The 17,643-nt window shown below is 40.3% G+C and overlaps 1 protein-coding gene across 9 annotated transcripts in view; it reads right to left on the bottom strand.

The window, feature by feature from the left end:
• Positions 1 to 1,350: 1,350 nt before the first annotated feature.
• Positions 1,351 to 17,643, bottom strand: part of Rap1 (RAS oncogene family member Rap1) — a 35,273-nt gene continuing 18,980 nt past the window's right edge. For 8 of the 9 annotated variants that reach the window (XM_086982086.1, XM_086982083.1, XM_086982084.1 and 5 more), the window contains 4 exons: positions 14,595 to 14,828; positions 14,065 to 14,330; positions 10,997 to 11,179; positions 7,966 to 10,600 (listed from right to left, as the gene is read on the bottom strand). In XM_086982086.1, coding sequence (XP_086838212.1) covers positions 10,352 to 10,600; positions 10,997 to 11,179; positions 14,065 to 14,193 — 561 coding nt within the window. In that variant the 5' untranslated portion in view covers positions 14,194 to 14,330; positions 14,595 to 14,828 and the 3' untranslated portion in view covers positions 7,966 to 10,351. Of the gene's footprint in view, positions 5,948 to 7,965; positions 10,601 to 10,996; positions 11,180 to 14,064; positions 14,331 to 14,594; positions 14,829 to 17,643 lie in introns of those variants that run through there. The other variant, XR_002671444.2, reaches the window with a different exon arrangement.

Below are 17,643 nucleotides of genomic sequence, written 5' to 3'. Positions count from 1 at the left end.
ATCGTCCTGTTGAAATAAAACGTTTATTTGCATACAACAAAAAGTTTCGCGGAGACAGCCACAACGACAAAAATCGCCTATCGAGATTATTATTATCTTGATATGAATAAACAGTTTGTTCTTGTTTGTTCAGCTCTGATTTGCAGATATTGCTTTCAGCGCCGAGGTCACATGCGAGGGCCTTGTCAACCTGACCGGCAGGTAATACGCGGAGAGTCGAGGACGAACCTTGATGCTTTTGCCTTCGGTGTTATAAACAATCAAAGTTTTCCATTCAGTGAAATTCTTAACATGGCGAGGCTCAGTTGACGTCTCCGTAACGAAGTATCAATTATCGTGAAAGTTCAAAATGGACCCGAAGGCTACGGAAATGCCACTGTACTTCAGATGCTTAGGCCTCGTTCGTAATAAAGTCAAACTATAAAACTTCTATAAACTTGACGTCTAAAGGCACAATTTACCACGTCACTGCCAATCGAAACAAGGACGCACAGTATTGGAGTACAGCGGAATGAGGCCGTACAACTGTTCTGTCGAAAAGTACGAACTAAACACCGACGTGCACAACAAACATCGTTATCTGATTCCCTTGCTATGACATATGGAGGGTTACGAACTTATTCAACGTAGTACAATTTGTCAAAATACAACCTGGTAGAGAACGATTGGGGGGTGAAGTGGGATGCGACAAGCTTTTTTGATCCGTTGTTCCCCTGCGTCTGGGTCTACCGTCGTAACTCGACGTTGGAAACGATGCTCCGGAGCGCAGATGCAATATAAAAAAAAAACAAAGTGCTTGATTTTTTGTCCATTTGATAGATTTAGGGACGAACTTCGACCCCAGTATTGCTCACTGGGTGTTTTGCGCTTCTAGGTATAAGGATTTCTGAAAAAGCAGGTTTTTGTGTCGATTTTTTTCTATACACAATTCGACCCTATTAAACATTTAATTAACCCAAAAAAATTTCAGGTGCACATCGTTAATTAGCAGTGACATTATCTGTCTATTACGCTACATATAAACGATTAACTTAACAAGTACTATTTTCATGCTATTCATTGTTTCTTTATGAGGACTGGATCAAATCTCTCAGTATTGCCCTATGGTGCATAACACCGAGTAGCCCTAAATGCTGCAACTACATTTTCAGTTCTCTAGTAAATACAAACCCCTGGTGTTTATTATATCGTACATATATTATTAGTATCCGATGAAAAGTTAACTTACTGTAAGTCATTTAATTGATTGCAAGTTATATGAAAATCGAAAAGCAGAAACAATTGACGAACAAATTACTTGTATGTACACCGATAAAAATCAAATAAGCCCCATATTAAATGCAAGCAAGATAAAGTTAACTTAATATTTTAATTTATTTAGTAAATATACAATAAATTCACTTATTTTATACAAGTATCATAATTATTTATTGTTTGCTTCTTTATTATTGTGGACTCTGTTTGCTTTGCTGCCACTTGTTCGGCTCGTGTTATTTCGCATCCACATCTGGCTGTTCCTCTTGACCTTCTATTGTTTAAGAATCATCATACAAATCTTTCTAACAAAAGACGTTTGTGACTCCTCACATTGTGCCGTACGCTAGCTAACACGACTAAACAATGGCCGCTCTGCTAGGATTAATAATCGTGTGCTATGGTATGACTCAATCGATGTTGTCTTTATAAACGATCCCTGTTCTCCACTAAATGTATGCATGATACATTCAATGATGATTACCTATGTCCTCATGAAGTTGTGATTGATAGTTACGTCGTGTGAACGTCAACAATTACCAGCCTGTTATTCCGAATTTGAATGAGAGGCCAACGATCCCGGTGCTGTCTCAACGTTTACTGATATCGCCCCGAGTCTGCGGTATAGTTACGATTATATAGTAATGCCTCACGGGCGAACTGCCCTATCGATCAGTTCTATAATTATTATTATCGGTATTCAATTTCTTTTCGTTATTCTGTTATTTCCAGTATAGGCCTGAAGCACGTTTGATGGTACAGTTTTGTTTCGGTACCCCGATTCCACACGGTAAAAATGCCCCCGAAATGGCAAAGACCCCGAAATGGCTGTTTTTTCGTTTCGTGTTTTTTCGACATATTGGAGGGACGTATATAGAAGATCAAAGTTTTACAATTAATCATATTGTAGCTGACGTATTGAGCGAAACTATGAGAAGAGTGAAGATAATGTTGTCGATTTGGGGTGTGCCGATTAACTAGTTCGTGCATTCAATAAATAACGAATGTAAAGCGGAGTTCCCTTTGCCGCGGCATGGTATTTTCAAGCTTGTCCGAACCAGTACATCAAATACGGTTACGGTATTACTCAACGTGGCTACGGAATCGGATGTTAGCTGTCCTAGAGAACGTCTGTTTCCTTTTACATTTGTTGCTCAAACATAGTTTAAGGCAAGAACTTTTCTTTCTATAGCTTTCTATGTGGATGCATGTATGTGCCTGTCCAGCCACAGTTTAATTGCATATCTATTGCGTTCATGTGAGAAAAAAAAACGTGCGATTTATATTATTGTGGTTATTGCCGTCACTCATGATTATTTTCTTTACGATCTTCCAGCATCTGCTCAATCATGGTAGTACATTAACGATTTATACTGCCATACTTATTTTAGCTTAGCGTACAAAAGAAAGAATTGCTCTCTTGTCAACGCTGAGGTGGTAGACGCTAAGAAGTTCGACTTTTCGGCGGAAGAAAGACTTTGTTCCCTAACTGTTTGCTTCGGTCACCGTCGAAAATGTTGAAGATTGATAAGTTATTAGTACGCTGTTCATTGTTTCAGTAAATAGGGCTATGGGTCTATTAATACTGCTGCCAATGTGGGTGGGAAACTCCGTAATGCGTGTGGCTTTATTTGAGTTGACGAACTTATCCATAGACGTTACTATTATTTATTAGTTACTAGCTATATATGATTTATGACTGCGGGCGAAGTTACAATCACTGTTTCGACTCGGAGGTCAGGCGTGGCAATGAATTCCGACCCAATCTAGGCGGATCTGTTCGCGCAGAGCAACGAAGAGTAAACGTAACGGGCTCGAACTTAAACCGAACGAGATGACTCCCAGTTTCGATATTGGAGGAAGTGTTGCCCGCACAAGTTTTTTTTTAGTATAACATTGGTGTGTGTGCATTAATACGATGCTTTTCGTTTTACGAAAGATTCTCCTACTCGTTTTGCCACGGTCCCATTCTCTATTGCCCTCGATTCATAGACGTAGCTTGAGCTCGATTTTGTCGATTTGTGTCGCCTGTTCAAACGTGAATGAATAGCAAGCCTACCAGAGGAAAAATAGGTCATTGAAGTCGGAGAGATTTTCATTGTTTGAAAATTACTAAGAATGATTCATCGTGTAATGTTTATCATGTTGCTGTTCTTAGGCGACAGGTGATAGAATACGCACACAATCATGTTTTTTTTTTTTGCAGTCATCACATATTACTCGAATTCAGGTTTTTTATTCAGGTCTCAGAATTTCTTCAAGTGACATTCGGTGCACCGCTGTATGCGTGACTACGTGAAATTTTCAAACGCCCAAAAAAAGAAGATCGATATTGTTTTACGGCTTCACTTCGGACACTGCAGTTTTCTGCCTTAGATAAATGGCATTTATGCCATTAATATCATTATGATTATTGACTAGTGCAGATCGAAAGAAGCTTACTTCTTTATGCTATGATAACGAAACCTGCGTCACCGACAAAATCACTTCGTCCAGAGCAGAATGCGCTGATACTGATACTGATTTCTTTTTCCGAAAAAAAAAAAAAAAAAAAGTAGGGCTGAGTGGCCTATAGTGTCTTTTAGGAAAAGTAAGGTGTGCCTCACATTCTGCCCGTCCATTTTCATGCACGCTTTGTCGCTCGCTTGCAGCCAGCCACCTTTTTTACCAGAGGTTTTCATTCAGACTGTTCACGATAGCCACTAATCAACGCTTGGATGTTTGTCTTCATTGTTTCAAAGTTGTTATTATAACAATAAAAACGATTACTATTAGATGTAGTAGTAGTAGTAGTAGTAGTAGTTTTAGTGAACGTGTTATGTAGCAACTAAAAAGCGTGCTTGTTCGAGAGGGTTTGCAAGATCGTGAATTCCCGCCCTGACTTCTCTATGTAAATTTGCTTAATATATATATATATATATAACGGTTTTCACATGTCTTCATTTAATTATCTCAGTAACACTGATAAGAATCACCTTTAAATAGTCACATAACCTTATTTATTTCCATTATTCATTTTCATTATCATTAATCAATATTAGAAAGTTACCGTTAAGATTACTGTGTTCGCTGTGTTACGGAATATCGATCGATGAGGCAGTACGACTCCTCCATCGCACTCTTGTTGTTGTTATTATATTATTTCTATCTCTACATTATCTCGATGCCAGAGTTGGCCAGCTTCCAGCTATTGTATGTACCATTATTATTAGCAGGTATCCGTTACCTGTTTATTGTTAGAACATGACGTTTTTCTCTGTCTGTCTTTCCCCATATCTTCTTCCCAAGACGCGTCTTTTTACGAAAGTCTTTGCGTTCATCATGGCTAGGAAGATTCTGTCGCCAAAGGAAGAGACGGCCAAGATCAATCCCACTAGTAATATTTTGTCGGAGCCCTTATCTAAAGGAGCATCTAATCTGCTTAGCAAACATTTCCAGTCTTGTCCGTCTCCCTTTGATTTAATGTTTCGTCGTGGTCTTTCTTTTGTTTGTGTGCATGTATACATTTATCTGCTCGACTTGTGCCAATCACCCTAGAAAACTTCAAGTTGGCGATTCTTGCAGAACACCCTTAACACATGTCGATATTGACAGACACTGAACCCCTATAGACCTCTAACCATAGATAACGTTTGAGCTTATTTATATGTTCTCTCTGCGAAGTAAAGTCGACGCTATCCTTCTCAACTTCATCGAACTAATGAACGTTTTCAATTATCCATATGAGAATGACGTTGGTGCTCACTCGATGTTAGGGAATAGCGGTTGGTTTCAGTACTGAACGCTTCTCCCAATATCAATGAATATCAGTGGCTTAAGCTTGCTTCTGTTGTTTGTTGGCGATTGGGCTGGGTAGGACAAAAATGTCGATGGATGAGCATCAATGCGGACTGATCTCGTAAATGATGGCGACGTTGCAGATCCTGAACTCTCGGATCAAAAATAGATGATTGTACTTTTCAGGAAGAGAAGATTAGTGCTTACAGATCTACTAAAATTTTCGGTCCGCTGATGCGATTGACTGACGTATGGAACAGCCACGTGATAATTTTCTGATTTCAATTGTCCACGTTATATCGTTCACAAGTTGTCTTCTGCCGGCAGCCAATACTACACTTATGTGCTTCAGCATACGCTATGAGTAGGTGAGCATAGGTTCATACAGTTTTGCTTGTACGATTATTATAATCGATGAAGCGAGGCGGACAACATGGCGGTCTAATGCATGAAGCGCTGAATTGTCTGTGTGACGACTCTGTGCAGCTGTGTTTTCGCGATCAATAGCAGACCCATTTTCCGTCTTTCATTTTGCCGTCGATATTGAGCCGTGCACCGTTTTCTTCTGTTATACAGGATCAGAGACAGATAACGTTTGTTGTACCAGCCGTCCTGAGTAATGTCTCTCAGTTGAACGTCATCGTCTTTGATAAAATCTTAAAGCGTTCAGTTTTTGATGACATGATGAGGACGTGTTGTACGTACAGCTGAGCTTTCCTTCCCGATACCGAAATGTTACTTATGAATTCCCTGAATGTCGGGCCTGAAGATCGGTTTTCTATTTTTTGCATTAGCTAATGTATTGGGTCTTGGGCTTGCTATGTTCGCCCTGTGAAGCAGCAAAAGGTACGGCACTTGTCAAGAGGTCGAGTGCTGCGACTGGCCGAGGAGTGCGGTGACGGGGGTAGGGGCCAACCTAGGAAATCAACAAGTTAATAATTTTGAGTCAATCCCTTTTGCCGCAAACGATGCCTTCCTCCTGATATCCTCAATTAACAGCGACCCCTTCGCGACTTATATAACGTCTTGTTTTTTTGAGCCGGCCGTCAAGAAAGGCGCCAATGAAGTTCAGCAAATTGTGACTAGTACAAACGGTGCGCAGCGACCTTAAGGAAGTGGAACGAAACATTCTAGGAATGACGACTTGGGCAGACATGCATTATCTTAAGTTTGCTCATTATTGGAGATCCGCATTTAACAGTTTTCTATAGGTGGTAATTTGTCTACGAGCGTTTTCATTCAGATGTTCATACTGTTGTTGCCTTTGTGTCACGTGTAACAGCCATGTCTTGCTCAAGCAATACTAATACTTGTAGAAAGCGTAAATTCGTGAGTAAACAGGCACAAAATAGAAGAAGCTTATGAACAGCCTATGTCAGTGCAGGTTGACAATAATGATGAAAATGTACTTTTGATTACTAGTCGTTTCATCTTTTCTATAATAACATGTCGACGAACTAAAGTAAAGGTTTAACATGACAGCACTGACGACGAAGATTTTTCGTTCTGCTCTCAGGGTAATAGTTGTAACAATTATATATGTGTATAGATAGATGTTTGTCATCATTTATGTATAGACAGAGAAAGTTGGGGGTAAGGAAGATGAAAAAAACGAACGGTTCGCAGTGGAAAATAGGACTTCTCGATTCACCTTCCGCTGGTACGAGTGCGCTTTCATAAAGTGGACAGGAAGTCATTTATTGCGTTGATAATATCGCAGCTACTATTTTTTTTCAAGATCGATTTTAATATGCATCGAACCATACAAGCTTATCGCGGTACAAAGCTGATCTGTACCCGTCGATAGCGCATTTACGTATATAGACAGACAGACACACGTACGATGAAGTAGTATGATTGGCGTGAACCGTTTTTGTCACGGAAGCATACACTCACCTAAGCTTACTGTCTCTAGTAAGAGCACAGAAGAAATTGGTTGGTCCGGATCTTACTGGCCAAACACCACACGAACTTTCGTTCGGAACAACAAGGTTTGTTTGTTTGTTTGTTAGCGAATTTTCATCGGAACAGCATCTGATAGGCAAGCGAAACAATTATATACAGCTACCCGGCGAGCGATAGACAATACAATTCAAATACAATATCGAAAAAGATGAAAAAGGCGCTGGTTTCAAAGAGAAGAAAAAAAATACACTAGCTGATTACCCTCAACAACCCAATTGGCACAGATATATTCACCCAGCTCTACCCTCGGGTCGACGTAGAAAATCTTCCGTATACATATTTTGCCACGTACCGGTAATCCCATCAACAGTTAACAGTAGTTAACGTAGTGATCGTACAAAATGTGAAATGTTTATTATTTAAGACAGTTTATTTAGCCAACTGCCTATACGTATTGCATGACGTATGACAATTGTATGGGCATTGCTACTAATGAAAATATGGTTATTATAGCGGAGTTACTATCTGCATTAGTAGGAACTGGATCATTCGATGGTCGTTGCTACCGTTGGGGGGTCATCTTTATTACCATTAACCTTATCACATTGATTGAATAGTTGCTGATCTGCTCATTCAACAATAGAACGAAACGGCAGGCACTGCCTAACATCACACACTTGCGAAGCCGTATTGAATCAGGATGAATCGGAAGCAGATTGAGGGCGAAGTGACACGCAGGTGTCGAACAACCTCTGTAAACGTGCTGTACGTGCACGTTGGTCCATGCCCAGTCTGGCTAGCATGCGGCTGGTTGAACTAGTAATATCTCTTCTTATCTTAGTTGGCTTATCTGCCAACCGTTGGTAAGTGACGAGCCGGTGATTGCTTGTCATTTTGGTAGAGCATCGAGTGCGAGTTGTGTTGCCATCGCAACAGGCGTCACCTGTTGTCGATTCACTCGTGTGGTCTGATATTTCTATCCTCAGTTACTACCGTCAAGTATTATGCCTTATCAAAAACGTAGACGAATTCATCTTTTTCCAATATCTTCTTTATTTCAAACAGTTATGATGAGTTGGAAATTTGGTTCTTTTTTGTTTTCTTACATCGCTTACCCTAGGTCCACCTTATAATCATCTTTAGTTCCGACGCCTTGCGTTATTATTGGTTACACGTACCCAATCGTCATTGGGATTGAAGTCGCAAAGTAAAAATTGATTTTTTGTCATCAATCACGCATTTATCCCTCATCAAAGATGACGACAAACATGTCATTAACTCATCCTTATTGATTATTATGGTTGTTATTACGATCCTTTTTCGTCTGATAAGATAAACAACAAAGTTGGGCTATATTCTTCATCCGAAATTATCATTTTATAAAAGTTTCTTTCTGTTTTATGATGAAATTTGACCAAGCAATATTATCGAAGCAATAAAACAAAGTAGGAGGTGACGATGTAACGTTGATCAAAATGGCTTGCATCGTTCCTTTCTTAACATTTAATGTTCGTCATCTGTAATAATGTCATCTTAAACAGACGGATTCTTCCAGCAACTTTTTCAATCATTCTATTACTGTTGACGTAAGACTCTGTCGTTGTTGAATGAGCAGCTAAATGCTCTTTTGTGAAGTAGTGACCCCCGTCATTATCCAGCGTCTGTTACTATACCTATAAATTTTTCGTTCTGATGTTTTTCTGTCTGTCCACCTTTTTTTAGCATTTGACGGCTCCGCTATCTTTGTCAAAACAGTTCTAACTTATTTATCTACCCATATATATATATATATATATATATATATATATATGTATATATATATATATATATTGTACCGTTCTGCACAACACTCGTCGCTGTAGGCTTTCCCTTTTATAGTTGTTTGCTGCATGCGTGTGCATGAAATTGCGGGATGCGGATGAGATGATGGGTCATGACGTTTTCCTCACCATTTTCAAGTTTTTCACTCGCTTTCTCTCTATTTCATTCATTCTTTCTCGCTTGCTTTCGTTCTGTCTTGCTTTCTCTGTCGTCACAGCTAATTTGACATGTTCTATTAATATATATATATATATATATATATATATATATATATATGGAGAGAGAGAAAGAGAGAGGGGAGAGATATTTGTGTGTTTGTTTAAAGTTTGCCATTATTGTTACTACAGCAGCGCCACATGGCGCATTTTTCCAGTTGCTTCGTCGTCTGCCTTTCATGCCATTCAAAAGAGAGACTTTTACGGTCATTCTTTCACTCTATGGCCGCTATATGTGCAGACGGCACTATCAAGTCGTATCAAGTTCTTCTGCTAATCGTTGATAGTTATGCCGTTACCTTACTACCAGCAGCAATAATAAGTGTTATTACTGCTGTTTTACCTGCATGATTCAATAACATCGTCGTGCATGTCGTAACGCCGCCGTATCGTACGCATCTGAACAACATCTAACCAACGCAGCTGGCAGTAGTAACAGCCGAATGGCAGTCAGACGACGGCCCCTTGTCAAATAAAAGCTCTTTTCTTCTTTTTCCACTACAACTAAACTTTTAAACTTGTGTAGCCATCATGTTTAATTCTTACTGACAGGCCATCATCTTAATCGTAGCTTCTGCTCGTGCGTTACATGCGCTTACCCTTGCAGGCGAAAGCCTTTCGTCGGACAAGCAGGTTCGATGATCCGACTATCTCAGTCGTTTGCCCCAACGAAGCCTTGAATTTTCACAAAAATCCAGCGCCGACGACAGCTACTACACAACTTCCATATTAATTCCTTCTTTTTGTAATCGTGGGATGCTCGGTCAGTTTGCCTTCGTTTCCAACACCTATTGGTAGTTGTTACTCCGCTGCTTCTGCTGCCTCTAACTGGTATCATTGTCGCTTTTGTATGTCATTGAAGCAAGCCTACCTAGTGGAATCATTTATCTATTTGCAAGAAGTTGTCACTGTTATACCGAAACGGTTTGGCTTTAGCCAGTTTTTTTGTTCTACTAATTTTGGCTGTTGTCACACTCGATAATGCTTGTCATAATATTAGTAGTAATAACATCATCATTCTTATTTTAATAATGCTTTATCATCAATAACTGTGATGCCTCCATTGCTTCGCTATCGGAAAAAAGTTCTGTCGGTCGTTGCTGGTGTTTACTGATATTGTATGGACTTTGTTTGCAAATCTGTGTGTGTATGCGTTTGTTTTTACGTGTGTATCTGTCTGTTTTCCTGTCATATACTGTTGTATTAATATGTATAATTATTATATAATAGAATAATTCATTGTAAATGGTAATAATAGTCTTAATGGTATTGCTGATAAGAGTGTAAAAACGGAAGGATTGAAGGAGGAAGGAAGCCGTGAAGCGGTGAAGAGTCAAGTAAATGAGGGTTCAAAAGGGAAGCAAGCAGCACAAAAGGAGTTAGAACAGGGTGCACTTGTGGCGCTTCTTGGAAGGATTTTGCTTTCGCTCGGGGTTCTTCCGATTGATCTGGCGCACGAGGTCGTAGAAGATCTCGTTCACGTTCACTTTGGCCTTGGCGGACGACTCAAGGAATGCGCAGTTGTTAAACTGTCGCGCTAGGTTAGCCCCCAGTTCCTTGCCCACCACCCGCTCGTCCTCGAGGTCGCACTTGTTGCCTACCAGAATCATCGGCACGTCGTCCGTGTCCTGAACCAGGACGAGCATAGTCCAAATGGAACACCGGAATAGAGAGCAGCAAAAAGAAGGCAGAAAATTAGCGACATTAGATAGCAGCAGCAGCAGCAGCAGCAACGGAAAGGCTGATTCGGAGTCGTAGACTACTATAAATTGCATCTTTCAACATAGGGCAAAATAGCTTAGTAATTCTTATTCAAAAATAAAAAACTAAATTGTTTTTCTGATCGCTGTTGATGGCACTCAGCGCTGTCCGGTGTCTCAATGAGCCAGGGACCACTGAACCGAAATTCTGAAACGTAGAGGAACTTGTTCTACGTTATCATTGTACAGGCTGTATTTAATAATTGACAGTTTTTTCTTTGGCCACACTCAAAATTTATAAATTTTTCCCATACGCTTCCCTACCTTGACACGTAGAATTTGCTCACGAAGGTCCTGTAAATCGTTGAAGGTCGATTGTGCAGTGATTGAGTAGACGAGAGCAAAACCCTGGCCATTCTTCATGTAGAGGTCACGCATCGCCGTGAACTGCTCTGTGCCCGCCGTGTCTAGGATTTCCAGCATGCATTGCTGTCCATCGACTTCCACCTGAACAGAAAGTACGGCAGCGTATTGCAAATCGCAACAAAAATAATCAAAATAATAAAAAAAAGTTAATGATTAACTTAGATATCTAGATGAGAACTTTCTAGTGTTTAGAAAGACGTGGCACAAACAGACAGATATTATGTAGAAAACAACTTAACAGCATATAGAAATGAATTAATATTATTAAAAACATACGCCTAAATCAATTTTACATTGTAACGCTCATTAGATCACACACCCAGCACACGGACTGTGTCCACGCTTCCCTCTTGCTCACATGTTAGCGTCGTCCATTTTAAATCTATAATATTATAACGCAATTAAATTATTGTGTACCACTCCGAGGAACGTGACTAGGATAGTTATAGGCTGAATACTCACAGCTGTATACAGATATGGTCTGCTTTAATGGCTCAATCGAAAATCCTCCAGGCTATCATTCTCTAAGATTTTAACCAGCTCAAGCTGCCCAGAAATACTCTGTCGGCACCTTAATCTGAGTGAAGCCCCAATCCGATGCTTTTAGTGAGCTTCAGTGTTAAGGAGGAAAGTAAAATTTTGTCTGCAAATGTAATTCTTCTACAGTCGTAAAAACAAATTCCACTGTACCATTCATACAATGTATAAAGTTGTTCGTTAATTGTGCCGGGCTGTACAAGTTTGATAAGTTCACCAAATAAGCCAGCTCGTATTTGCCATGTCGCAAGAAATGACAGCTCTTCTGAAATAAGAGCCTTTAGCAAAGCCTTGGCAAAGCGTGCACTTCCTAACAGACCGATCAACAAGAGGTATCGACCAAGCCATATACATACATAGACATGTATATAAACGTTGTTGTATGCACAACGTGTAAGTCTAATGCACTAACATTTCGCAAACAGTTTCCTGGGGGCAAGAAATAGCGGGGGCGTCGCTGTCACAATGAATCACCTAACGCCCGTAATTCGGTACTGATTGCGGACGCTCGCCAGCTAGCCGTGATGACGCTGTTTGGGGCAAGTCAGGCGACTAAATTGAACTTGAAGAGGAATATAGTCAAAATCACCAACAAAGTCCTCTATTACGACAACCAATGCTAGGTAACACTTCGCTGTAGGTATTACCAAAGCTACTTTCATGTTGAAAGGACTTCAATTCTGATCACTCACAAATTAGGAAGGAGGAAAAATCAACCGCGTTTAATAATGTATGGCACAGTAGTGAGTAGAAAAAAAAAGCCAGATTTAGTTTATAGTGGCACCCCTTGTTGCCTTGTCAGCGAGCGTGGAAAGATAGGTTAAGAGTTCGCTGTGTGTAGCACGTCCAGCATCCGTACAAATCATAACTTCCTTTCTGTGCCAACCTAAATACCTGGATGTCTTTGAAGCCCTTTCAGAACCTAAACAGGAGAAAGACCACGCGTTGTACAAATTCGGTTTGCATGAGTTTGTGTCTTTATCTCAAAGATATATAAAGTCTAACGACTTTTTGGATTTACTTATACTAACGTATATGTTCGAAATAACTGAAATACGCTTAAACTTCTCGTGTATCCCCATTGATACGATTTAAAGCGATCGGTGATTATCCTGGTCCTAGTTATTCGACCGATATTGTTCGGTAGCAATACGACGCGGTTTTAGGGTTTATGTTTTAGCTATCCACAGATCAGAGGAAAACACCAGTTGGCTTGTCAGTGTATATAAAACAAATATTCTCCCCGTACCCGTTTTAACCATTACCCCAAAATCTGATTACAATTCACAAACGTTATACGAGATACGCGAAGTCCTTTTTGGCCCCGATCGATAGCTGTCTTTTGAGTATAATAAGCCGACGCTAATAGTAAGAATAATCATACTAGAAGGACACTTCGTATGTACGATATCGTCTACATATTGATGTAGATATTTCAATACAATAGAGTAGTACTCATGACGCCATGTGTTGTTTTCATAAAGAGTCCAGTCAGTCGCCTAACACCTACTTTCGACACCTGGTGTCGTTCTAGAACAATAAACGCTCTCTGAACGGTATTGCGTGCACTGAAGTTTTTTGAGCCAAAACAACAACACCAACTGAACGCGTAGATCTGCCGTGTCATGATTCAGTTCCATCCCAACCACGTCACTAACCATTCCAACCAGCGCTAACAAAAACAAAGCTACTTGTCGTCTACCATTAGCCATCGAGAATAGCTGTCACAACTTCTAGCTCTGTTTGAGCACCTCAGTGTCGTATCGGCGTCGCCATCGCCAGCGTTCAAGCAGCTATAAATAATCGCTCTCCCCATTAGAGCATGGAAAAACAAACAAAGGTTTTCACCCGGCTTTTGAGCAAGCGTCCAACGAGATTCAAACCAACTTCCAGGAAAGGCTTTGGCAACAAGGGCGCACGTTTGCTGGTGACACCAGGTGACTATTGTTGAGTCTCTAAGCTTACCTCGTACAACGACAGCGCATGTATAGAGCCCACGCCTGTTTTTTTTACTATGTATTGGATAATTGCCGGTTCAATGCTAGCAATAATGGTAACAACATTCATTTAAACCTATTATTATTATTATTAGAGGTAGAGATATCTTGATTTACGTCAAAAGAGCGCAGCACATATTCATCAAAGCGACCCCTTAGGATCAAATGCAATTTCATAAAAATAGCTTCACCATCTCTCATGTACATGCAGCACCTTACAATAGCAAGGCAGATTTTCACAAGGCTAAATAATCATAGTGGTGGAATACCGTCACCTCTATCCCAACACGTCATGTATCTGCCATAAAATAGTTGTTATTCAGTCATAACCAATTCAATTAACGTTAACTTACAAATTCATATAGAAACAATTCTAGTGACTGAGACCGAAGTCGCACTACGGCCGACTGCCGGACGTGCGATAAAACATACCTGCTTTCGGTATGAGTCCTCGATGGTAGGATCATACTTCTCGACAAAAATGCCCTGTACAAATTGCACCGTTAGGGCCGATTTGCCCACACCACCGGAACCCAGCACCACGATCTTGTACTCCCTCATTTTGAAGGTTTGTGTTTACTTCACAACGACCAAAAAGGCCGTATCCAATAGTCTTCCAATCAATTAAATTGCTTCTATTTAGCAATAATGCGAAAACAGGCAGCAGTAGTACACGGAATCGCGTGTGTTTCGTCAAGCTGAAAGTACAAACGACCAGCAGCAAGTCTTAAGCATGCAAATTGTCTTTTGGGCAACGATTCGCAACGGCACTTTTCTTTTTGAGCGCTTATTACGACGCTTTTAGCAAGAGAAAAAGACCGAAAATTTCGGTGAATTGTCACAGAGGTTGTTACAGGTGTTATCTGTATACAAGTTTCACCTTTATAGTATTTATTTCGTAAGTTGTTGCTGGTCTGAGCTGAAGATTGGAAGAAAGATCAAATAATACCAGCAATACTTGCCTGGTACAATCGCTCTTAATAGACACAAAAGGAGACTGAAAAATCCTGAAGAACTTTTCCTTTTTCCAAATTCTTTTTTTACGAAGTTTAGCGTTTGGGTAGTCTAGTGTTCTGCTCAGATATAGCTCTATTTTCGCTGTGGTTGGTTATTATTGTTCCGACATTTAATTCTGACGCAAGACAAAGCGCTGATAAAGTCGCCGGGTAAGGTCACAGCCTGGGCTTCTGAAGGACCTGAAAAATTAAAAGAAAATAAGTTAGTACTTGTGGCTCTTTAGACAAGGAAGAGTGGTGGTTTCAGTGTGATCAGTTAAATTAGCCTCACTTTGACCTAACCTAGCGCTTACTTGGAATTTAAACCTTAAAGTTGAGTGAAAACAAAAAGAAAGATCGGAAAATGTTGAGAAAAGCTGTTTTCAAATCGTACCATTATGTTTCCATAAATGATTATACAAATGGTTTTAGGAAATCGTGCTACGTTGTGTTGCTATAGGATATAGTGATATGAACATAGAGGAACAGTGGCAATAGGAACAGAACGCCATCGATATAAGTTTAGAGAGATAATTTAAGACCATAGACAAACGAGTCAAACAACAAAATAAGCTCCTTTATACCTGAAATTCGCCGTCTGTCTGCATGAAATGCGGTTACATAATTCGTGATAAATTTTGGTCCCTAAAATGGCATGTACCTAATTTTCTACCTTCGTTTTAGATAAAACAATACGTTGATTTTAACAGCGAGTCTCGTTCGAGATTTTTTTCTTACCAAGCTAGCTAGGTTCGTCATTCCAAGCTACAGAGATCACCAACTCTCACTGTAAATCGTGTCAAACGTATTTGAAGTAACTACACTAATACATAAAAAAATACCGCACATCAGTATAAAACTTCACTCAAATATGAGAACTATGCTCGACGGTAACGTCTAGCAGAAATCTCGAAAGTTTAATATTGAAACGTGGTAATATGTCGGTATATCCACATGCTACTTACTACTACATAGCACTCAGGTATTAGAGTGCTATTTTTCAGGATCTAAAATTGCCCCTCGTAGAATGATTCCCGCTTGCACCACCATCTATGTGCAACTCACTATAACAAGCGTGTCAATGTTGGTTAGACAGCAAAAGCTTTCGAAGTGTCCTTTCAAGCCGGCCCAGTTATCTTAATAGGTAGCGCGCCAAGATAGCCTAAACATTTCGTGTTTATTTCGACTGACGAAAATCCAGCATTTATAAGCTATAACAAACAATTCCGAGTCGACTTGCTCAATGTTGTGTGTAAGCTGTCGTCAAAGCCTTCGAAGTACTTTCCCTGCTCTCGCCACGTGCTGTTTCATTAAATATCCAACATAACCAATATCAGACGATCAAGGATCTATCAATTAGCCTATAACACCTCTAACCACCGTAACAACCTACGAAACCTTTCTCTGCACTACCGCGCGTCCTCACATATCTGACTTCACTAGCTACGCCTGACCCAGCTTCTTGCAAGAGCCAAAGCTGCGCCGACAACACGAAGGTCGCCCCGTTGCTCGCGGCTCTTTGCTTAAGAGGACTTCACAGCAATCAAGCTCATCACGACGCAACAGTTGTATTGAGTGCTATACGAGCTGGTACTCTAGCCCGATTCTTGATGGCGTTTGCAGATCGCGCTCAACCATGCCCTGACGGATCAGTCTACTAGGGAAACGAAAGCAGTGAAACAAACGAACAATGCTACGGTTGTGAGACTGCCTTCCCGGTTAAACCCATAATAACGATCAAAACTATAGTAGTGATTCTTATTATTGGCATCGTTCGTTTATTGGTTCCAGTTTGGTCTTGTCCTCCTTTTAGTCGCTTTCTTTCTAATTATGTTTCCGTATTCTTTTCGATATGAGTCAATGTTACTTAGTATCTGTCTAGAGATAAGTCTAGAATTTGTTGTCTAGAAAATGTCTAGTCGTGTTAATGGGGCGACGGGCGTTACTGACTTCGTACGTGAACGACCTGTACTTCACATTTAGGCCGCCAGCACGATCAAAAATGCGAGCAGCGATTTTATAGGTTTGTGTAGCATATAAGTCCGCACAAACAAACAGATACTGTAAGCGTACCTGTGTTACATGCACGGTAGATGAGGACAGACAACGATATCCACATCGATTTAGTAAACCTTTTTTTTTAATTTGCAAGTCTCGCGTTTACCCTTTTCGGTTTTCATAATTAAACGCTTGTTATTCGATTGCCTAGGATTACCGCGATGCTGCTAAACAGAGTGAAAAGGGACAAAGAAGACCGGGTAGAAACAGTCCTAGGTCAGCATGCAAATCAGGCAGTCCGGCTAGAAGATGCCAAAGACAAAAACCCTACCATATTTAGTTATGAAATAGTGCCGAGAAGTAGTCTAATGGTGTAGTTATAATGGTAACGTTATAGTGTTTAATAGCCATAACGGCTATGAGGTCGCGGTAATGGCTGTCTTCATTCGTCATGTCTTCGGCATGGACCACTAAACGCTATTTGTCACTCAACATTTTCCAGCATCAGTAGTTTTCTCGAACTGCCTTGCCGGTCTTTATTTAGCCAATGACTGCAAGTTAAACGTGTATTAATTTGTGATATTGTTGTATTATAAGACTCGCCTTTTGTTGTTCTGTCCAACCTTTCAGCTCGGTGAACAGTCAAAAAAGACGTTCATCTACACATTGCTATCAGTATCAGATACCTCAGAATTCTGATCTGCCGACTAAAAATGCTTGTTAGGCGACGCATTTCATCTGAAAGCACCGCTGTGTTTACTGACTGTCACAGAAAACTTAAGTGCGGATATGGGCTAAACTTTTTGTTTACTTATGAAAGGTTACCCAATATAGACGCTCACAATCCATACCTTGCACGTTCTTCTGCAAGTTCGAAAAACGTAGTCATCCATATACAGGCTGTACGTGCTTTGCACCATGATCCTACAATAGTCGCACAAAAATCTGGGAAAGTTATAGTGGGAGCTGATTCAAAAGGTTTCATATAATGCGACTTTCGCGAAGTTAAAGCAGCCAT

Source organism: Varroa destructor, unplaced genomic scaffold (assembly GCF_002443255.2).
Source record: "Varroa destructor unplaced genomic scaffold, Vdes_3.0 BEIS01000002.1, whole genome shotgun sequence".
Taxonomy (NCBI): domain Eukaryota; kingdom Metazoa; phylum Arthropoda; class Arachnida; order Mesostigmata; family Varroidae; genus Varroa; species Varroa destructor.
The sequence above is the reverse complement of the archived record's forward strand: the minus strand, read 5'-3'. Positions and strand labels throughout refer to the sequence as shown.